At 35.6% G+C, this 24,498-nt stretch overlaps 2 protein-coding genes across 3 annotated transcripts; both read left to right on the plus strand.

Moving 5' to 3' along the window:
* The first annotated feature begins 257 nt into the window (after positions 1-257).
* On the plus strand, positions 258-2,481 carry LOC127964601 (G-protein coupled bile acid receptor 1). The gene has a single exon (XM_052564863.1). It carries the CDS (start codon positions 258-260, stop codon positions 1,293-1,295), a length of 1,038 nt encoding a protein of 345 aa, XP_052420823.1. The 3' UTR covers positions 1,296-2,481.
* Positions 2,482-8,849: 6,368 nt separating this feature from the next.
* Positions 8,850-20,603, plus strand: LOC127964597 (keratin, type I cytoskeletal 18). Of its 2 annotated transcripts, XM_052564859.1 has the most exons (9): positions 8,850-9,283; positions 10,263-10,345; positions 10,533-10,689; positions 11,671-11,835; positions 15,546-15,671; positions 16,634-16,872; positions 18,270-18,304; positions 19,571-20,178; positions 20,233-20,603. In XM_052564859.1, the coding sequence occupies exons 1-9, from the start codon at positions 8,933-8,935 to the stop codon at positions 20,392-20,394; spliced, it is 1,926 nt and encodes a 641-aa protein (XP_052420819.1). In that variant the 5' UTR covers positions 8,850-8,932; the 3' UTR covers positions 20,395-20,603. The 2 variants fall into 2 exon arrangements, with proteins under 2 accessions (XP_052420819.1, XP_052420818.1); XM_052564858.1 differs by having other exon boundaries at positions 19,571-20,603.
* Positions 20,604-24,498: the final 3,895 nt, after the last annotated feature.

Below are 24,498 nucleotides of genomic sequence, written 5' to 3' on the forward strand. Positions count from 1 at the left end.
AATGCGTACCGCGTACCGAACCGAAAGCGTCGTACCGAACGGTTCAATACGAATACGCGTATCGTTACACCCCTAATATATATATATATATATATATATATATATATATATATATATATATATATATATATATATATATATATATATATATATAAACCTGTTTACTATGTATTTCTTATGTTTCCAGGACTCACAGCCTCACAGTAGATGGAGAAGGTTTAAGTCTGGTTTAGTCCAGCGGGGAACAGCTCTCCATCATGGATCCGCTCGACAAGCTGAGCAGAGAGAAGTTGATCTTCTATCTGACAGTGCCGCTGTCAACGATCATCATCTTCTCCAACCTCTTCATCATCATAGGCATCGCCTGCAACCGTCAGCTGCACAACACCCCAAATTACTTCTTCTTGAGCCTGCTAGTGGCCGACTTGTGCACTGGCATCGCCCTGCCCTTCATTCCCCGCATGACACTCGACCGGCAGCTGGATTTCAAGCACTGCTTGGTGATGTACATCTTCCCCAACTTTCTGTTCCTGTCGTTCCTCTTCAATCTGGTGATGGTGCATTATGAACGCTACCTGTGCATCGTCAGCCCACTCCACCACAGCCAGTTCTGGGTTCACCGCTGCTTCCCATTGGCTTTGTTGACAGTTTGGCTCCCACCTTTGCTGTATGCATCACTTCCCGCCTTTGGATGGAATAATTGGGTGGAACCCAATCCCAACAAGCGCTCCGACTCAAACGAGACGTTCTTGAGATCAACCACGTCTCAAAACTCCACCAAAGAGGATGAGGCTTGCTCCTACAAACAGGTTTTTCCCAAGGCTTTCATTTATTTGGAAGTGTGCGGACTGGTGCTTCCGGCCATGCTGTCCATTGTAGCCATGATGGGGCGAGTGTTGTGGATCGCGCGCAAACAGCTGCAGGACATCTGTAAGCTTCAGCGTGCCGTGGACCGTCTCCAGCAGCAGCAGCCTTCGGATCACGAGCAGCAGCTTAACCTGCGCTATGCCAAATGCGTGGCTGCCGTGTCCCTCACCTTCCTGGTCTGCTGGGTGCCATACATCATCTACCAGCTCATGTCCGTGACAGCGCTGCAGACCGGGGTGAGCTTGCAGAGCTCTTATCTGTACATCATCATGTCCTGTACGGGAATCGGGAGCATGGCCATCATTCCGCTCATACTGGGACTGGCCAACAAGCAGTACACCGAACCCATCAGCAGGCTGATGCTTAAACTGAGAAACCGCTGGAGAGGAGGACGGAATAACAGAGATGTTATTGAACAGGATGTTTGAATTTAATGTATAAATGAAAGATATGATATGCATTAAATGCTTTACACTACTGTTAAAAAGTTTGAACGTGCTCAGATTTTTTAATACTTTGGGGAAAAAAAAGGTCTCATGAAGGGTGTATTTTGTTCGATAAAAAATGCATCAACTTGAAATATCATTACAATTTCAAATAGCTGTTTTCCATATGAATCATAGACTGTATAAAAACATGGACGTGGTGACATCACCCGTAGACTCCTGATGAGAGTTTTTGAAGCTCAAAGTGGGCGGGGCTTGCCATCAGCATTTTGGCAGCAAGTCACCGTGCTTCATTCCCGGATCTTCGAAAATGGGCAAAAAGGCGGGAGCTGGTTGCTGAAGCCATGCCCACCTAGCTCAATGGCAGTGTAAGCAGCGGCAATCCACCTGTCACTCAAGTGGCCACGCCCTTAAATATGCAAAACTTTAAGGCTTAATATAATTTAAACGGATGAGTTGTAAAAAAAATTTACCCCCCTCACAGTTGTAATGAAGGGCAAAATTAGCTATATAAACCGAAACCACTTTTTGAACAAGGCTATAAACATTTATTTCTGCTGTAAAGTTGGGCATTTTAACTTTGTCTATGGAACTGACGCCCTTTTGGAGACAGCCTCCAGCGGCCAGTCGATGATTTACAGTTTTAGTCACTTCCGTGTAGGCTTTAATAGAGAGAGCGGGAAGTTGCTGCTCCATATGAATACATTTTAAAATGTAATTTATTCCTTTGATCAAAGATGAATTTTCATCATTATTACTCCAGTCTTCAGTGTCAAAAGAAATCTTTTGTAACATCCTAAATGTCTTCACCATCACTTCAAAATTGAATGCATCCTTGTTCATTAAAAGTAATGTTTTCTTATTTAAAAAATTATTGATCCCACATTTTCGAACGGTGGAGTAAAAGAACAAAACAGTAATCCCATCTGTCTTTTTTCAGAGAGTTTTGTGTTGGCACTGAAAATCATCCGTATAGATGTTCATCTTGTATATATTTTGGTATGCCTTGCATACTTAAATGTTCAGTTTTCTGTGATGTATTTTGCTTTGTTGTTGCACATTGTGCAGATAAGTCACCAAGATAAAGACATCTAGTTGACTAATGTTGAGTGCAAAAATGACTTCTCAATCTTGGATATATCAGTAAAAATATGTTTAAAACTACAAACCAGTGAGTAATGTTTTACATTCTATGCAGCAATGTAAAACATGTGTTTATGATTGTGTTCAGGAGTTATATCATAGCTGTATATTTTCAAGCATGTTCTTCATCCTTCAACATAAAGGGGACTTTTCAAAATAACAAATAACATTTAATTAATAAAAATCTAAAATATGAAATACATTTATTTTACTTATAAATGTTTTGCATTATATACAATTAATTATATTATCTATGTATTTTTATATTTCTTTAGATGTAAAATTTAATTTAATGAAACATAGAAATTTCATATTTCATAAGTATAAAAATACATTACTAAAAATTGATTGTTTTTGTGGTTTGGCGGGGGGGCATTCATCTAACTGTCTGTCTGTCTGTCTTTAATTATAAATTGAGGACATTCTGTTGACTACAACATAATAATTTACCAAACATTCATAATCAAAACATTTCTTAATAAGATAAAGCGTTTACAATGAAACACACTTTTGACATCATCCAGCAAATAAATGAGCCATTATGGGAACTTTAAACGGACCAGCGGTTAAGGATGTGATCATAGATGTGGTAAGATATTTTTGCAACAGAGATAAGAGTGTTTTGAAATATCCTACTCATATGCTCATGCCCAGAAACGCTCCTTTCGTTGACAAACCCACGAACAGTGCATTCATCATGGTGGGAAACTGTTGAGTGATACACTGGAAAAAGTCTGGACCATGTCTTTTAAATATCGTCTGTGTTTGCATACTGTCTGTGTGAGCCACAAGACAAAGAGCTAAAATCCCAAAGTAACCATAAACAAGAGATATAAAGACAAATCGAGCTGTCCTGATGGTTTGGGTTGCATGGTAAAATTTGAAACATTTCGGGTCCCTTGAGTACATTTCAGTAAGTTCACTACAAACATTGGCAGCTGCACTCTTGATCATAACTCACATGTGCATTTATATAAAGAGGAAAGTATTTGATTAACCTCTTAGTCTGTAAGCCTGACTCTTTGCTCCCCATAGTTTTGAAATACAAGCTAAAGAAGGTCAATAGTGTAAAAAACCACAAACACACTCATCTGTCCAACCAACCACCCACCCCCCACACACACACACACTTAAATACATACAAAGTCATCTCTTGCACTTCCGATACCCAAAACCTTCTTCCTTCTTGCTGCTCACAGAGAGTTCCTTTGTAACTTTTTCAGCTTTCATCAAAAAACAAGATAATTTTTTTTTTAATTGTGCATGCAAAGCATTGCTATTGATCATACTTGCTTTTAACGATTGAAACTCTTGATCGTAAGTATTACATTTCAGCATAAAACTTCATTTATAGCATAAAACTTATATTTAGAAATGGATATTTAAAGGCTAAAATTGTCACAAAAATGTGACATTTTATTAACACGACTTTGTGGTTAATTATTCAAGTATAATTTAAAACACACAATGGTATAAAACGGTTTAAGATATCGGACATTTTCCAGGCAGAATGTAAAGTTAAAAAACTATTTAAAATAATTCAAACAATTCAAGTAAATAAAATAATTCTGTATACAGTCTATTTGGCCTTTAATCTCTGAGGTCTCTGAAGAGCAGGGCTTGCTTACTCTGTAAGAAGGGAGGACGGTCACTCCTGCTTTTGTTCAAGGATCTTTATGTAAGGTATTGTGTGCATATAAATATGAATGACAGACGAGATACATTAATATAGAAGAGCATTATATAAACATCACCCTAATTGTCCCTAGTTTTGTCCAGAAGACACTCACATTCATTAAAAGTGTAAATGGTCTGAAAGCTATTTCTTTTATGTTAGTTTTTGTTTTTATTTGAATTCAAAGGTATTTTAATGTATTTACTTTTAGATAAAGTAAACGGCAGTGCTGGTGCTACATTTACATTACATTACATTTAGTCATATAGCAGATGCTTTTATCCAAAGCGACTTACAAATGAGGACAATAGAGGCAAGCAATCAAAACAAACAAAAGAGCAATGATAAATGCAAATGACAAGTCTCGGTTAGCCTAACGCAGTACACGTAACACGGTTTATTTTTTATTTCTAGCTTGATTGTGTTTATGGGGTGCAGTCTAACGTGTTAATGCTTCAGTAGTCTTGTTTTTGTTTTGTTTTTTTACATAATTTACCTTTATTTCACACCACTCTGTCCTTTCTACTATAAACACACTGATCATTTCCTGCTTTTATGAAGCCCCTCCCTCAGAAATATGTGATGGGCTTAGATTGGCTAGCTAGTCCAGTGTGTTGTGACCTCTAGTGCGTGTCTAAACGTCCCGCCCCCCTCACCTCAGCGACATGTGCTCCGGAGAGAGAACGTGAGAGAGAGAGAGAGAGAGAGAGAGAGAGAGAGATGCAAAGGGTGTGGTGAGGAACAGTATTAAGAACTGTTCTAGAACATTAATTCTGAAACTTGTGAATCCATTAGAATCCTTAGAAGACAGAATCGTGATTCATATATGAATGGATTTTTACATGCACCTCTAGTTTTCTCTTCCTCTTCTCTAAAGCAGTGCAGCATGGCCTCACCCCCTTTGTTGCATGTTCCCGGAGGCAGGGTTTGTCTGAGTTTGTGATGTCACAAACCCGGGAAGTAACTCCTTGTAGTCCCTACGAGCAGTTTTTGTAGGAATTAAACTGCCCGAATTTTAAAAGACATTTTCATTGCACTTTTAGCGACACAGCTTTGCAGATATTGTTTATGCTCATACAGCAACATTACACACTTACTAACATTAAAAAAGTTAAATACTAATCAACCACCCCTTTAAAAGTTACATAAAATAAATATTTGACAGTGGAACGATAGCAAATCTCTTGCTAAAAAACTTGCTAAAAATAAAAATTAACTTTACAATAAATACAAATTTTGTTTTGCACTATTTTGCAATGCAAATGATTTTTTTAATGTTGCATAGTAAGCATTTGTAATTTCTAAAAATCATATTGCAATACTGTAATATTTAAATAATCATAACTAAAAGACAATACAACTAATAATATTAATGAGTTGATGTTAATGAAGGAAATAAAAAGCAGGAGCACCCTATGTACTATAGTCAGGTTAATTTCGGTCATTCATTGTGCTGTGACCTTACATGCTGAAAACCAGATTCAATAAGAGCCATCACAAAGGTGCTTTCATCAATGAAAGTAGAAGTGCAGCCACAAATCAGAATTTCAAATTAGATTATTTTACTTATCAGAGAAGGATGCATGCATTTTTACTGAAAAGGTAACCAGATCAAAATCAGATTCACTTGACCAAAAGCAATACTCATCTTTTTTTCGCCTGTATGTTCTGCTCTCCATCATCTTTATTGCAAGCGGCAGCAACCTCATGCTGGCTCGTCAGATTCAGGATGTTATCCTCCTCTCTGCTTCCCTGGGTTTCCATGCTCAGAACATTCCAGCTTGAGACTGAAGCTCAGCAGGTCTGCACCTTAAAGAAAGAAATTGTTTACTCAAAACTTTAAATGTCAATAATTTATTCATTCTTATTTCAATCCAAATCTGAAAGAGATATTTTGAAGTATTTATTTAAAGTATCTGCTGTTTTGCAAAAATATGTTCTAGGAAAATTTTGCAAATGTTTCCATTAAAGGGGTCATATGATGCGATTTCAGTTTTTCCTTTCTCTTTGGAGTGTAACAAGCTCTTGGTGCATTAAAAATACTCTGTTCCACCAAATACACAAAATAATTATCTTTAAAAAAGCACCATAGGTAAAGGTATAAACACATTATCTGAATGTTCAAAACCCCCTTTTTTAAATCGTTTATACACTTATTTTTCTCGGTTATGCAAATGTTAAGAGAACATTCTATTTTGAAATGGAACATTACTTTTGAATGTTCTGAAACAAGCAGTAACATTTAAAAAAGAACATTTTAAACATTCCATAAATAATTTATGAATAACCTTTTTTGTGCTTACTTTGAAGTTTGAACGGAAGTTCTATTATCATTACTAGAAGAACAATGTTCCTCTTAGAAGGACACACTTAAGTGCAAGGAGATTTTTGCACAGCCTGTCATTATACTCGAGGAATCAACTTGTGGAAAAGTTGTGAGATGTGATTTATTACTCTGAGGAACAGCACATCTCGACTGGCCTGTGCATCTGGGATCTTTTGAATGATTTATGCAGTCTGTCTGCAGCTGTTAGATCTACAGCTCTGAGATAAGCTTTCTCTCACTGAGCAGAACCAGACAGTCTGTATTCAAACAGATTCATTCTCAAAGGACAATCATGTATTTTCTTATAGACAGACACTATATTTTGAGGAGAGCATGCATTAGTATCTCTCTGTGTACATAGATGTGCTAGACGGTTATTATTCGTTTTGCCATTTGATTTAAACTAAAACTTATGGGAGTTTTGGAGTCTAGTCTTGAATTTTCTGTTCACACATGTTGGTCATTTCTATGCAATTATCAGAAGTCTATAATCTCTATTGTCATTATTCAGTCCAGCAGAGGATTCTGATGTTCATGGATCCACATTTGTGTCTTTCCAGGTTGTCCGTCAGTTCATAACAATCCGATCTTTGTAGTTCTTGTCAGGCTAAAGCTCTACTACAATGTTTAGTCTCCAGTGCTTTGTTTACTCCTGATTTTTCCACACCTCTGACAAACCATTTGTGACCTATATAGCATTTATGGCTTGCAAACAATGGTTTATCACACATTTGGTAATCATCATATCACATACTGTACCATTAAACTACTTCTCTTTTCATAAAACATGTTTAATTATACTAACATATTAAATTATCATGGGGAGCTACAGGTCTGTGTCAAAGAGCTGCAAATGAATGTGAAACTGCATGTTATCAGGGATCTCTGAGGTCAACGTTAGAGACCACAAAAGCATATTGCAAGATGCTTTTCTGCTCACTATAAAGCTACTGAACATCTGTTTAGTCACATAAAATTACTTTGTTGCCAGAAAAATATATATCAAGTGTAAAAGAAAGATCAATACAATTCAATATATCAATATGATGTAAACAATGGTTGTTACAGAAAATCTATTTCAATATTTTAGACTTTCAATAAATTAACCTTGCTGTGAAAAATGCGGTGACCTTACCTTATTCTATGAAAAAAAGAAAAGAAAATGAAAAAACGTCCACTCAGTCAAATCTTCTATTCACTTGTAATGTTTTATTGAAAAGAGACAAATCACGGTTCTTAAATGTATCTACAGAAATCCTCCTGTAGGCTGTTTGTGACACAGTCCTTCTAGAATCCTGCAGAACCTTTCTTTTATGAGCAGCACTAATGTCAAGCGGTCTCTGCTGTCCTCATGTGGCCATGCAAATAAGAAATATGATGAAAATATGATTAAAATATGAAAAATCTTAATAGCATGCTCACATAATTCTAAAGATTGTTATAAATATATAATAGGCACTTGAATTATTTGGAAGCCTAGAAGAATGTACACAAGGCAGACTGGAGCTATAGGCCTGTATTAAAGCTAGAAAGTTTTGCATTCACATGCAGCATTCTCTCTAGCAGTAGTTGTGTACTGTATGTTGGTGTCAGAAACATAATCCAAACCTCTAACCTTAAATCAGATTATTTTTATGTTTTTGAATTATGTCTATGAAACTATATACATTTTTATAATAGCTTATTATAAAATAATAATAATAATAATAATAATAAATATATATATATATATATATATATATATATATATATACGGTGAAATTTGGCCTGGTTAAGATTGATATGACGTGATTGTGGATTTATCCTGGACAGGATTTCTTAAATAACACTGCACTTCTATGCACTTTTCAAATAGTATTTTAAAACATAAACTATATTAATTTCAAAATGTATTGACTATTTATTATTTTACTGTTTACATTTGAATAAAACCCTTATAACAGGTTGTTTGGTGCCCAGGGTGACAACTTACCCCATTAGCTATTACAATTGGGGCATGTTGTCACAAAAGGTAAAGCGAAATCTAATGTCTTTCTTTTGATATTAGAGTTGAAATATGACCACATGCAACACACACACATAAATCCATCATGTGGCATGAAATAATTTTTGTTGTAAATAATAAGCTGAAAAAAAAAATTCAAAATTTCATATTTAATTCAGTGGGGGGTTTTTTTATTCATTTTTAATTATTAATGAAATTTACAAGCAATCTCAGAGTGTAAAATGCTTTAAAGTCAACCCTACACTAAATTCTCTTCAGTGTAGCTTGGGAGTACATCTTTGTTTATCCTCTGTGGGAATTTGCAAACAAACGAGATCCGTGCAGGTGTAGGCTTACATCCCTCTGACCAATCACTGTAGAGATCTGAAGTCTATATATAGCTGCTCCCAAACCCCCCTCACATACCTGCCGCAGGTAAAACAACAGACCGCGTCTCACAAGCACGCTCAAAGGCACCTCTAATCCGCACCATGTCGTTCAAGAGCCCTTCCAGGAGTTTCTCCAGCTCAAGTCTTTCTAGCAGCATGGGGTCAAGGAGCGGTCTGTTTGGGGCCATTTCCCCAGCCACTATAGGGAATCTGGCAAACACACTGCGTCCGTTCGTGCAGATCAACAGCAGCAATTTTCCCCAAGTTGATGATAAAGAGACCATGAAGGGTCTGAACGACCGTCTGGCGGGGTATCTGTCAAACGTACGAATCCTGGAGGACTCCAACAATCAACTGGAGGAGCAAATCAAAGAGGCTCTGATGAGGAAAGGAGCTGAGAGCGGCAGAGACTGGAGCGCCTATGAGAAGATCGTTAATGATCTGAGAAACCAGGTGAGCAAATAAAAGCTTTTGAAGAACCCATGCATGCTTTTTATAATAAAGTACACAATCAAATGTTTGGACAGCTGCACATTCTATAACTTTTTTCTTTATTTTAGAGTATTAGTAGGCTAATCATAAAACAAATGAAAGTTTAGGAATTATGTTGGTGAGATATGTTCTTCTGTCTGAGCTTCTGAAAAGCATCCGCCCTTTAAATTCTAGCTCTGAAACTTCTTTAAATCATGAGATGCAAGTTTATATGTATAATGGTAACTCGTTGATGTTTTTTACCTGCTCCAACTCATCTATTAAAATTTGTATTAAATTCAGTTTTAAGTCTGTTTTCATCGTTGTGTATGTGATTAAACTTGTAAAGACAAATGTTCAACAACAACTTGCTTACAATATGTTGCAATCTTAAAGTTTTAATTAAAATACATTTAATTGAATAAAACAACAATTCAATATATTTTTCACAATGCATTTTTACTAATTTTTTTGAAAATAGTTTTTATAAACAATTTTTTTTTTATATAACAATTTAAAAGACAATATAATGATATCTATTTTAAACTTTTATTTATTTTGCATTTATTCAATTACTTAATTACTTTAGATGATTTAGTCTATTTACTATGGAAGCCTGTTTCCGCCTCTGAATAAAAAAAGAAAAAAATTGGAATTGTGACTTTTTATCTCACAATGTAGACGTTTTTCTCAGAAATGTGTGATATAAACTCGCAATTGGGAGTTAAAAAGTCATAAGTTTTATCTCGCAATTCTGAGCAATTCCTTTTTTTTTTTTTTTTTGTTAATGGCGGAAACGGTCTTCCATAATTTTCTTTTGTTGGTTATTAGCATCAAGTTTATTGACAATTGTATAAAAATAAAAAAAGACTAAAATCTACTATTTGCTGAAATGCTGTAATGAGAGCCCTAAATGCAAGACAATGCTATGAGTGTTTGTGTTTGTAAATCAACCCCTCAGATCCAGGAAATGACTATGGACAATGCCAGACTTTTCCTGCAGATAGACAATGCGAGGCTTGCTGCTGACGATTTCAAAGTCAAGTGAGTTATTTGTTCATTTATTCCCTGACGAAATGTTAAAAACTCTCAACTTAGGAAAACTTCTCACAAAAAGAATCATGATGTGTAAGTACAAAGCAGTCATCGAGCTGCAGCACAGTTTGCTGTAAATACGACACGCCCTGTGGTCTCTGATGTAAATGAGCGCTCACTGAGTCGCTCCGGGCAGGTTTGAGTCCGAGCAGTCCATGCGGCAAGGGGTGGAGCAGGATCTGGCACGGCTCCGAAAGATGCTGGACGACACTTACATGGGCCGCATGCAGCTGGAGGGCCAGATCGAGTCTATGAGAGAAGAGCTGGCGTTCCTGAAGAAGAGCCACGAGGAGGTACACGCCTTAAACACACCACTCAACACTGATTAAACAGTAACAGCTCAATCCTACAGAGACACACTCACAGCTGGTTCATTTGATCTGACTCACTGCTGGACCACAAACAGCCTTCAACGAGAGCAAACACCAGTCCTGGGAGAAAAACTGAATTCACTTTACTGTACAGTGCTCTAGAAGTCAGCATGATTTCACCTTAAAGAAAATGAAGTCATTGAATTGTTTGACAGTTTTTTACATTTATATTAACACATATTAATATTACTTGAATTAATTGAATATGAAAATAATTGTATATATTATATTAAAATAATGGGAAATAGTTAAAGTAATATTTTAATACATTTATTTTATTAAATTGAATGTAATTGAATTTTGATTGAATATTAATGAAATGTGATTTAATTAATATTAAACCATTTTAATGTTAAAATAAAATTTGAAAATAATTTCAACGGTAATTTATTATTAATTGAATATTAATTGAGCTAAATTAATATTATAATTTGATATTATATTATATTTTAATAGTAAAATACTTGGAAAATATTAAGACTGTTTAAAAATAAACTTATTAATTTAATTAAATCAATATTGAAATTATCTTAATATTAAAATACTTTAAATGTTACTTAATTTTAAATTAATTTATATATATATATATATATATATAAAATACATTTGTTATTTATATATAATCAGTGGCTTCAATGGATATTTCCAATAAATCATTGTTGAAGCTTATATATAGGGATACATATAGGGATAGAACAAAATGTTTTCCAAACAAAAAAGTGGGCAGACACCATAAAATCATTATTTGAGCTATTGTCAACAGATCTTCCCACCCAACCAGTCTGGTTTTTCTATGCTTCAGGGCAAGCGTTAAACAAACTCAGCTCTCCAGTATCTGCTATGTTCCCAGATCCTGCCATTAAAAACCATATAACTAAATCCACGGATCATTTTATTTTACAGGATGTTGCCAACCTGACAAACCAGATCAACGACTCCCAAGTCAATGTGCAAATGCAGACTAAAAACAGTGCAGACCTCAACGAGACCATTGACAACATCCGCTCGCAGTACGAGCGAGCCGTGCAGAAGAGCCGCGAGGAAACTGAAGCCTGGTATAAAAACAAAGTCAGTCATTTTGCATTCTCTTGTTTTCTCCTTCTTGTATACACTGTAAAAAATTTCCTGTAGAAATTACAGTAACTTACTGGCAGCAGTTTGCCAGTAACTTACTGTAAATTAAACTTACAGTAAAAATACTGTATTCATATTTACAGTACCATTTAACTTGCTGTAAATGTATTTGCAGTAATATATTTTTTTTACTGTAAAACACAATTATGTTTTTTTTTCTCCTTTTATATATTTTAATACAATAAAATATTACTTTACACTGTGAAATTTACTGTAATTGGTTCACTTTTATTATGTATTGTAAAACTTTACAAATTATTGTATTTCAACAGGTCTCATGTCTCAGTAGTAAAAACTATAAAAAGAAACAAAAGACTGTTTAACTTCTTTTATTGGTTTAATAGTTAAATTGTAATACTTGAAATAAAATTTTAATATTCTTGCAGATTGTACTTTCAGTTTTCCAAAAACTTGAATACATTTCATTTATACATAAAAGTTTCATATTAAGAGCATTTTAAAACAACAGACATGAACAGATTCAGTCATAAGAACAATCTTAAAAATTAACTAATTCAGAAAACTCCTGTGTAGAATGTATTTGCTCTTAGTAGCTTAATAGTTTTGCCAGCTGAAATCAAGAAACTCCTTAAAGGGATAGTTCACCCAAAAATCTGAATTAGGTCATTAATAACTTACCCTCATGTCGTTCCAAACCCGTGAGACTTCCGTTTATCTTCAGAACACAGTTTAAGATATTTTAGATTTAGTCCGAGAGCTCTCAGTCCCTCCATTGAAGCTGTGTGTACGGTCTACTGTCCATGTCCAGAAAGATAAGAAACACATCATCAAAGTAGTCCATGTGACATCAGAGGGTCGGTTAGAATTTTTTGAAGCGTCGAAAATACATTTTGGTCCAAAAATAGCAAAAACTACGACTTTATTCAGCATTGTCTTCTCTTCCGGGTCTGTTGTGAGACAGTTCAAAACAAAGCAGTTTGTGATATCCAGTTCATGAATCATTCGATGTAACCGGATCTTTTTGAACCAGTTCACCAAATCAAACTGAATCGTTTTATACTGTTCGCGTCTCCAATACGCATTAATCCACAAATTACTTAAGCTGTTAACTTTTTTAATGTGGCTGACTCGTGAACTAGTCAGTATTTTGTTCGTTATCTGGCTTTTGATTCAGTTCGATTTGGTGAACTGGTTCAAAAGGATCCAATTACATGGAGTGATTCGTTCGCGAACCGGATATCACAAACTGCTTTGTTTTGAACTCTCTCTCACAACAGACACGGAAGAGAAGACAATGCTGAATAAAGTCGTAGTTTTTGCTATTTTTGGACCAAAACGTATTTTCGATGCTTCAAAAAATTCTAACTGACCCTCTGATGTCACATGGACTACTTTGATGATGTTTTTCTTACCTTTCTGGACATGGACAGCAGACCGAACACACAGCTTCAATGGAGGGACAGAGGAGATAAATGGAGGTCTCACGGGTTTGGAACGACATGAGGGTGAGTTATTAATGGGTGAATTAATTTTTTGGGTGAACTATCCCTTTAATGAAGGAGGATACATGAGGGTTCAGACCAGAGTTCTTCCTTTGCACCATCTTCCCACTTCTTTTGATGACGTGGAACTTTGAGGAGCACTTGCTGTTGTCAGGGTTATCATTTAACCTTTACATAACAGAAAAAAAAGTTAGATCATTTGATGTGAAAAATGTCTAACAAAACAACCAAATACTCACAACACAACCAAATACAGAAATGCACTGCAAATGGCACAGAACACAACGGAAATATTTCCAGGGGACCCAATATGTGACGAACCCGGATGGAGCATGTTTAGTACTCAATGTCTACTTTTGTTTTCTTGCAAAAAATACAGAGATTACATATTTATGACATACAACTTTATATACAATATAAAAAATGTAAAAAGAACACGAGGGTGAGATATTAATCTATACATTAGTAACATTGTAAAAAAAAATTTAATGTTATGTTTAAATAAGTTTCATAGGTAAGAAATGTAAGGTAATGTAGGGTCCAAAGATGAAACAGCTAATTTTAAAGTTAAGACACACACAGATAAATAAAGCATATTACGAAAACTTTTTTTGTATAAAATGTATTTATTTGCAACAGTTATGTTAACAGCAATAATAAGACATTTATGTCCTAAGTACAGCTATTAAGCTGATAGACACCATGCTGCTTTGTCACGAGAACATCCCAGGTTAAAATAATGAGGAAATTACGTTGGCTAAATCCGAAATCGCCCCCTTAACACTCATTTACTCATTTCTACATTAGTCCACTAATACGGTTCACTTGAAGCTGTGAATGAATTCGGACAGCCGTTGATCGCGCATTGGATGTACACAGTCGGGTTCGTCACTTATTGGGGTCCCCTGAAAACATTTCCATTGTGTTCTGTGCCATTTGCGGCGCATTTTCGCGAACGAGATTATGTTATTCTCCCGATGCTGATGTACAGAACAAATGTTACATTTGAAGTAGACATATTTTTCTCTTGGTTTTTTAGTTTCCTTAACTTTATGTGTTTGCGGTAACGTTAAATGTGAGACTGAGGGGCGGAGAGGCTTTGGAAAGTGTATGAGCATTCAGGAACTGCACACGAAAACCTTAAGTTCGCCGTGTTTTTATGCCCTTTGGCATGATTAATAAAGGCGTATAATGTCTCCACAGAGACGCCAGTGTTTGCACACGACATGAACATTGCGGGTTTTACTCTAGCACTACAAGCATGACGTGCATTTATATGGTGTAATCAGTTAACAGCAAGCGATAATAGCGGGAAAAAATCCGACTGACTTTAAGCTAAATCCACGAAAGCTTTGTTGTTCGGCTAACAGTTCACATGAACACTCACCAGCTCCTGGAGTGGTCAAACCCAAGGCAGAGACCCGTTAATGTCCACATTTTGACGGTGAAACGTTCAGAAAAGGGAAAGAAAGGAAAGAAATATGAATGTTTGCACAGTGTCACCACAACTCTCTCTAGCTCTCTTCACAGCATAAATGTGAGGTGACTGCGCGCCATACAGTGGCAGCGTTTTTTTTTATTTATATTTTTGTTTTAGTTAAACCAAAGATATAATATATTTAAAGTAAAAGAAGTAATATTTGTACCCACCTTTGCATCTGACTGGTTCTTTTCGCATCTGTGTGTCTTGTTTTCTTCTTTCTCCAAGTGGGATATAAAACTTGATCTGTGATTGGTCAGGTTTCGCGCTCATTTTTTCTTTACTGTATTTAAATTTACAGTAAATTAAAAATACTGTAATTTAGTGTCGCCAAGAGGGTATTCCCCAAAATGTTACTTTAAAATACAGTAATATGCTGTATAACTGTCCTACAGTAAAATACAGTTCATTTTACAGTTAAATACTGTTAAATTTACAGACATTTCTAACAGTGTATATAATACATAAAAAAAATCCAACAGCCCATATACTAATAGTATCTCTTAAGGATTAAAGGTTAAGCACCATCTTTTGTGTGAGTGTGTGTGTGTGAGAGAGAGAGAGAGCTGTGACCCTATGTTGTACCCTATGGGAAAGTGGAAAGTGCCATTTATTTAGGAGAGCTTTGTGCCTAATTATAAGGCAGCACTATATTGTCATGTGACCCGCATCCCTTGTTCTCTTTGTTTCTCTCCATCCAGTTTGACAGCATCGCAGCTGAGGTGACTCAGAACACAGAAGCTCTGCAGGCAGGAAAGACCGAGCTGAACGAGCTGCGCAGGACCAAACAATCTCTAGAAATTGACCTGCAGGCTCTGCACAACATGGTACGGTACACAATTACACAAATTATCCACCTGACAAATCACTCAGCTTTCTGCACAGTCAGCACTCTCACCTGGCAGACATGTGCAGCGTTTAAATGATTATGAAATGTGATTGCACGGAATGTTCAATGCCTGTCTCTGTGCATGCATGTCATCTGAATTTGCACATTATTCCTGCGCACCCAAGTGTTTTTTTAAACCATGGGAAAACAGGGGCCGTTTTTATATGGCGGTTTGTCAAGATTTCTTTGTCACAATAATCTCTGAAGCACATTTCTGCAGGGAAACAATTGCTGGAAGTCAAAAGGTTTGACACACCTACTCATTCTTTATTACTATTTCTCACATTTTTGAATAGTCATTTATAAATAGCACAGATGAAAACAAAAATACTGGAAATAGAAAATATTATAAAAATAAAACTAATTAAATAATATAATAAAACATTAATTAATGAAATATACTAAATGTTTAAGGGAAAAGAAAAGCTGTTTTTATATAGTGGTTTGTCAAAATAATCTTTTTAACTTACCTGAAGCACATTTCTGCACAATAATAATCGCAGAAAACAAATCTGAAATGCTGACATACCTACCTTTATTATTACTATTTCACACGTATAGTATAATAGTAAAGTCATCATATGGAAACAAAAAAGATTGAATATATAATGTTTTAATATATAATATAAATGTTAATAATTATATATATATATATATATATATACTAAAATATATAATTAAGTGTCAAGGATAGGACTTAAATTTTTTTAAATATAAGATATAACATAAAAATATAACAATATAATACAACAATATATAATACAACAATAAATGTAATAAAAATAAACATTTATATTAGTCAGTTCCACACGGAGTTTTATTTCAAAAAGTGATTAAGATAATGAGAAACATGAATTTGGATGTGTGCAGACCTTTCTTGTTCTGCTTGGTGCTTTGCAGATTCGATCGCTCGAGGATTCGCTGCGTGAAACGGAGACACGTTACGCTCACGAAGTCAATGGGTACAACTCTCGAATCATGCAGCTGGAGGGAGAGCTGGGACAGATGCGAGCGCAGTTGGAGCGCCAGGCGGCCGAGTACGATGCCCTGCTCAACATCAAGTCCAAACTGGAGGCAGAGATTGCCACCTATCACCGTCTCCTGGAGGGTGTTGTCGATGACAAGGAGGACAAGAACAGGTAAGATGAAGGAGATACAATGAGTGAACAGTGATCAAAAAATGGATGGGAAAAAAACATATTCCAGCTCAGTGCCAGAATCATCCCTGACACTTAATCGCCTCAAGTACTTAATGAGCTGAATCAGTTGTTTTTCTTTTAGACTGAATCCAAATCCCTTATAAGCCCTTATGAAGAATCAAATTAGGGCTGGGCAATATATCAAAAATTCAAGACAATTTTGCTTGTCATATCAAATTACTGCAAAAATTTAATAAGACAATTTTTTTTTTTTCATGTATTTTCATGCTGACTTAAACAATGTTGCAAAAATGCAATAGGATTTTGATTCATTTCTGTGCATCAGATATCGCTGTCTCTTTTAAAGGAAAAGTTCACCCAAAAATGAGAATTAGTTGAGAATGTACTCACCCTCAGGACATCCAAGATGTAGATGAGTTTGTTTCTTCATCAGAACATATTTGGAGAAATATAGCATTCCATCACTTGCTCACCACTGGATCCTCTGAAGTGAATGGGTGCCGTCAGAATGAGAGTCCAAACAGCTGATAAAAATATAATAATTCACAATAATCCTTAATGATTCAAAACAAGGACTTAATGATTTGTTTCCAAAATCATGAGTCTAACTTTCTCTGAAACTTATTTTAGTAAAAAAGTATATGCAGGTAACTACTGCTGTTTGTTCAAATGTTTTGATGTAGTTAAAAACAAATTCAAAAAGCATGTTTGTGCCTGTTTGTTGCTTCATCATGTTGTTCCAATCCAAACCTGTATGCATTTCTTTCTTCTGCAGAAAAGAAAAGCTGGTATTTTTAAGAATGCTGGTAACCAAAACATTTTTGGTTCCCATTGACTTCCATTCTATTTTATGTTTAAATAATGGAAGTCAGTGGGAACTGAAACTGTTTGGTTACATTCTTCAAAATACCTTCAATTATGTTCCACAGAACAAAGAACGTCATACAGGTTTAGTATGTAAATAATGTCAGATTTGTCATTTTTGGCAGACTATTCCATTAGTTTTGAATCGTTCCTTTCATTTTGGTCGCTGATTGCAATGTGCACAAGTTTTAATTACAGCATTCTCCCTTGTGAGCTGAACATGCAAATCTAGCGTGCACAAAGATTATCTTTCCATGGTGAAGTTACTCTATAGTAACAAACACATGGCACAAACTCTTTCCCTACAGGCTTGTGAGAAACATGTCCCAGCAAGCATCTGTCCTTTAAAGTAGACACCACTTAAAGACAGGGGAGACATTTCGGCCCTTATATGCAGAAAAGTGTTTTTTCAGTGAACTTCGATCCACCCCAGTCTTGGACATTTAGTTGCATCCTTTCCATCAAGTACCTCCCTTTGTGCCGCTCTCTGATGTTTTCTCTTCCCTCCACAGAGAGGAATTTACTTTAGAGCAGGCGTTGTATACAGGTGAGTGCCGTGATGTGTCGTGTCGATTTTAGGCATCGTCAGTCTGAGTTAACAAACACGCTTGCCTAACCCGCATCAAGCTTGTCTTCATACTAATCATCACTCACTACTGTACTGTCTGACAAAGATGAGTCAACAGTGCTGCCCAAGCCCTCGCCGGCCAGATACACTCACATCACTCACACGGTTTATGTTTTCACTGCTATCCTCATGCAAATACTGTATGTTAGAAGACAATCATCTTTACAACTTGTTACAACAAAAGGGTCATTCTACAAAACAGGTGCCATTTATGTGCTTTTTTTAACCACCGTTTTCATTTTTGACTCTATTAACATGTATGTATTTACAGAGGAAATGTACATTAATTAATGGAATGCAAAGCTGAATTTTCAGAGTCATTTAATATCCGATTTAAAAAAAATCCATGTTGAAAAATTCTTAATATTTTTGTGAAAACCGATTTTTTTAATAATTGATTTTTCGTATAATTGAAATAGAAATACTTTTTAATCAACTTATGTGCATACTTGCTGAATAAAAGTATACATTTCTTTAAAAAAAAAAGAAATTTTTTTTTGAACAAAATGTTTACGTTGACTTTTTATGCATTTTATATTTATATATATATATATATATATATATATATATATATATATATATATATATATATGTATATATACATATATACATATATATATATATATATATATATATATATATATATATATAAATATATATACACACATATATATATATATATATATATATATATATATATATATATATATATATATATATATATAAAATTAACAATCAAACATCAAGTTCTCAAGGAAACACCTTTAAACTTCATGAGCTTATAATGCCAATTGTCAAATTAAACTAAAGCATCGACCTGTGACTGTTCTGAAGACAATCATCTCTCTGAAAATTAAAATTTGTTAATTTAGCTTGAGATGGTACAATGCAATGTGTTAACTTTTAAAACCATAACTTGTCGATAACGATAACTTGTCTGATAGGATTTATGAAATGTAAAATGATCCTCTCAAACTGCAATAGGCACCTGATTCATAGAATGACCCTAGTAATATGTATTCAAATGTTGCTTTCTCAACTAACATATGCATCAAGATGAACATGAATGATTTTTTTTTGCTTTTAAGAGCTTCTAATGCTTTTTCTTTTTTTGGTATGCTATATAAATGTCTTAATGAATTACTAAAGACTGACTCTAACCTCCAGTCTACATTCTGTCTCCAGCTCCTCCTCCTCATTGCGGACTTAGGAGAGACATCATCAACGAACCAGAAATAGTGGTCAGAGAAATGGTCTCTCAGAGGGAACTTGAGCAAAATCACAATGACCTGGTTGTTACTTGGGAGGATCAGGAGTTGACAGAACAACTGGAGCTAGCAGTGGAAGAGACAAAAGCAGAGGAAGAGGAATTAGCAGAACAACTGGAGTTAGCGGTGGAAACGGTGAAAGCAGAGGAAGAGAAAGTAGTAGAACATCTAGAGTTAGCGGTGGAAACGGTGAAAGCAGAGGAACAGGAATTAGCAGAACATCTAGAGTTAGCGGTGGAAACGGTGAAAGCAGAGGAACCGGATTTAGCAGAACATCTAGAGTTAGCGGTGGAAACGGTGAAAGCAGAGGAAGAGGAATTAGCAGAACAACTAGAGTTAGCGGTGGAAACGGTGAATGCAGAGGAAGAGAAAGTAGAAGAACAACTGGAGTTAGCAGTAGAAACGGTGAAAGCAAAGGAACAGAAATTAGCAGAACATCTAGAGTTAGCGGTGGAAACGGTGAAAGCAGAAGAACAGGAATTAGCAGAACATCTAGAGTTAGCGGTGGAAACGGTGAAAGCAGAGGTAAAGGAATTAGCAGAACAACTAATTTTAGAGGTGAAAACGGTGAAAGCAGAGGAACAGGAATTAGCAGAACAACAGGAGTTAGCGGTAGAAAAGGTGAAAGCAGAGGAAGAGAAAGTAGTAGAAAAACTGGAGTTAGCGGTAGAAAAGTTAAAAGTAGAGGAAGAGTTAACAAAACTGCCGTTAGCAAAGGAAGTTGAGTTAGTGGAGGACTAAGAAGTCATCTGCTGAACATGATGAGGACGACGCTTCTCAAGATGTTGTGAAGAAAATGTGACTTTTTACTGCTGTTCCATCCTAATCTTACAGCCTCAGTGGTTCTTCTTCTCTGTCTTTGTTCACTTATTCTTGCTCAGTTTTTCTTTGTGTTGACCATGACAATTTTATCAATCTCCTATGCCACAATTAAATATGAATTAGCTTCATTTTCTGGTCAGTGTTGTTATTTTCCAATGTAAAGAACCAATCTAAAGTCTTGTTTTGAGTAAGGAATGAGGTATGAGAGGCCGTGCTGTTTTGTGAATAAGTCACAGCTGAAGGGCGTTAGGCATGACGAGAAGCGTGTCCTTTAGTTATTGTGACTTTTTACCTCACAATTCTTTTTTTTTTTCGCAATTGCAAATTATAAAGTCAGAATTGTGAGATATACCTGTAAACTGAATTTTTTTCTCAGAATGCAGTGATACAGTATGAACACAATTATGAGTTATAAAGTCATAATTGCAAGATATAAATTTACAACTGGTGCCCGTTCTCATGAAAATGTGTAAAAATAGTATGAAAAAAACAATAATGAATCAATACCACAAGTTTTCATTTTTATTTGGCAATCTATTTATACGCAGTTTCAATCAGATAGTATATGTTCTGAGAATTGCGAGTTTATATCTCACAATTATGACTTAAACACACAATTTTTAGTTTATAGCACGCAATTCTGAATTGCGAGTTTGTGCATAGAACGGACTCATCTTATGGAACTTAAATAAAAACAGAAAAATACCCCATATACAATATTATTTTCCCAGACAAATACATCTGCTTCTGTTGCAGCAGTTAAAAACAGACCGATTTTTGGCACAGTGTAAACTTTGTAAGCGTCATTACAGTGTAAACGAATGTGCATATGGACACACAGAATCATACCTGTAACAGAAAATAGATAAAAACAGTAATATTCTCTCTGCTCCTTGAAAAATGGCTTAAGGCCTGTTCACACCAAGCAAGATAACTATAAAGATAATGATAAAGATAAAGTTCTAAAAATCGTTCTCAATATTAAAGAATAGCAAGGGTCCACACCACAACTATAACGATAAAGGCACAGAAAAACGATATCGTTGGTATCACTTTCAGAACGATTTTTTTTTCTGATGAACAATAAAACATTGCTAACCAATCAGAATCAATCCTGCTTTAATGTTTTTAAATGTGCTGATTTTTACAAAGCTCATCATTCTGAAAAGCAAGGTGTGCTATGATTGGCCAGATATCCAGTGCATTGTTTGGCCGAATACCTCAAGCACCTCAAATAAGGTGTGAGGCATTATTTACATGTACACCTACCCTTACAGTCTGATAAATACAGTGTTGGTAGTATAATCTGATAGGTAGCATTATTTGTCAGAACACGAGACAAAAACATTAAAACCCATTATAAATGAGGCATTTGTTGCATCCAGTAGGGATATGATTAATGATTATAATGACTTATACTGTCTTTTTACGTGATGCGCTTAAACATAAAACCATGTCTGCATTTGTGATTGGAGAATCAACAAACAACAAGCCTACTCTACTGCTCAAAACTCACGTTTGAATAATTAGTGGCAAATTATTTATATATAAAAACACATACTTACAGACTGTGAGTCAGAACAGCCGGCATTGTAGTCTTCTATCCGAGGTTCAGGAAACAGTCCTCCATAAAATGCGCTGCACACATCTGTAAATTGGGTTAGAACTGTTCAGGAACAGTGTTGTAAATACAATAACCACTGATTTCTAGTCGTGTCCTCTTTTGGAAGGCCAAACAAAGTATTTTTGCTTTCACAATGAAACACACAGTGGCTCCACAACATGCCGCCAAGTCTTAACTTTTATAAAGAATATCTCTTTGGATCTGAGACTTTAATCTTTGCACCTTTACAGATCTTCTTTATGCACCAAGTGCTTGTAACACTTCAAAGGAAAAATTTTAATCGCATTATATGACCCCTTTAAAGGTGAATGAAGCAATATAAGCAACACATTTATAGTATTACAAAAGATTTATATTTTAAATAAATGCGGTTCTTCTGAACTTTCTATTCATCAAAGAATCATGAACAAAAATGTATAAGGATTTCCACAAAAATATGAAGCAGCACAACCGTTTTCAACATTAATACTGATTTAAAAAAAAAAGTTTCTTGAGCAGCAAGTCAGCATAGTAGAAAAGGATCGACAGTGAAGAATGGAGTAATGATGCTGAAAGTTAAGCCTTGTATCAAAGGAATAAATAAAATACATTAAAATAAACAGTTTTTTAATGTTTCTCTATGTTTAGCATTTTTACTGTATTTTTGATTAAATAAATGCAGCCTTGGTGAGTATTAGAGACTTTTTCCAAAAACATACAGCATTTTTTTTCTTTTTGTGCACTTCAGAACAAATATAAAAGCATGTTTATGCATGTTTGTTGCACCATCATGTCATTCCAAACGTGTATTTCTTTCTTCTGAGGAGGAAAAAGACTTTTGATGTTGGTAATCAAACATTTGTGGTTCCCTTTGATTTCCATTGTAATTTTTGTGCATAATGGAAGTCAGTGGGAAACAAAACTGTTTGGTTACCAACATTCTTCAAACTTCAAAATTTATGTTTGACAGAACAAAGAAAGTCAAGTTTTGAATGTACTGTATACTGTCAGAATTGTCATTTGTGGTGTGTTATCCTACTTTGAAATCTCTTGTGTCATTGATTTCAAAGTGCACATTACATTTTCCCATTGCTGCCTATGCAAATCTAGTGTGTACATCCCTGATGAAAAAAAAAAAAAAAACAGATTTTGCCACCGCTCAGGACCAGCTTATAACCAACTTGGACCATCATAAAACCAGCTTATGAACAACTAAGGTTCAGCTCAAAACATGCATAAGAAGCATATACTGGATTTCAACAGGTAAACTTGTCTTTTCATGGTCAAGTCACTCTACTGTAGTACAACACAAACTCTTTCTCTATAGGCTTGTGAGAAACATGTCCTAGCAAGCTCCTGTCCTAAAAATATAAACACCACATATAGACAATGACACAAACGTTTCCTCCTTTTAGAGAAGTGATCACTCAGTGTGGGGTTTTTCAGAAAACGATTCTTAACTTAGACCCAGTTTTTTACATTTAGTTGCATCCTTTTCCCCATGAAGTACCTCCACTTTGTGCAAAAATGTAAGTTAGACAGTGAACTTTTTTCATAAACTCACTTGCAAAATTACTTTCCCAAACTTCAATATACATGATTCATAGAATGACTCAACCTATTTCCAGGAAATGGCCCCGGAGAACGAGCACCCGTTTGAGTTTTCATTACTTGTGAATCGAAAGTAAAAGTTATGATCACTAAATAAAGGAAATCTGACTGCAAGCAGTCGCAGGAAACGCACATAACAACAGGAAAACGCATTATAATAAGGCACGATAAAAAAAAGGTATGTAAACGCATTATCACACCAGGTAAATATTATATCACTTGGATGACCATTATCGGATCAACATGTTAATACCAGCTGGAAATGGATTCTCTCTCGCACGCTATAGCCTACTTCCTAAATTATTTAATTCACGAGCTTCAAGGAGCCGCTATCGTATGCGGGAGACTCCCGGACATTCCGGGAGAGATAGGATGACTGTAGTGTAAATTCTTAATGAATTACTAAACCTGACTCTAACCTTCAGATTTCTGTCTCCAGCTCCTCCGCATCCCGCCGGTCTCAAGAAAGCATCATCACGCAAGAGATAGTGGATAGTGGAGAAGTGGACTCTCAGAGCGAGAACGAGGATTTAACATGGAGTTGGCACTGGAGAAGGCTAAAGTAGAGCAAGAGGAGTGGGAACAACAAATGGAGTTAGCGATGGAAAAAGCCAGAGACGAGCAAGAGGAGTGGGACCAACAAGCGGAGTTGGCACTGGAAAAGTGGAAAGATGAGCAAGAGGAGAGGGACCAACAAGCGGAGTTAGCACTGGAAAAGTGGAAAGATGAGCAAGAGGAGAGGGACCAACAAGCGGAGTTAGCACTGGAAAAGTGGAAAGATGAGCAAGAGGAGAGGGACCAACAAGCGG

Source organism: Carassius gibelio, chromosome B9, assembly GCF_023724105.1.
Source record: "Carassius gibelio isolate Cgi1373 ecotype wild population from Czech Republic chromosome B9, carGib1.2-hapl.c, whole genome shotgun sequence".
In the NCBI taxonomy this organism is placed as follows: domain Eukaryota; kingdom Metazoa; phylum Chordata; class Actinopteri; order Cypriniformes; family Cyprinidae; genus Carassius; species Carassius gibelio.

Excerpts from the sequence above, each read along its gene's own strand:
- LOC127964601 (XM_052564863.1), top strand. The coding sequence starts at position 258 with ATGGATCCGCTCGACAAGCTGAGCAGAGAGAAGTTGATCTTCTATCTG.
- LOC127964597 (XM_052564858.1), top strand. The coding sequence starts at position 8,933 with ATGTCGTTCAAGAGCCCTTCCAGGAGTTTCTCCAGCTCAAGTCTTTCT. Across the intron at positions 10,690-11,670 it reads TGAAGAAGAGCCACGAGGAG|GATGTTGCCAACCTGACAAA; the intron begins GTACACGCCTTA and ends TTTATTTTACAG. Across the intron at positions 11,836-15,545 it reads AAGCCTGGTATAAAAACAAA|TTTGACAGCATCGCAGCTGA; the intron begins GTCAGTCATTTT and ends CTCTCCATCCAG.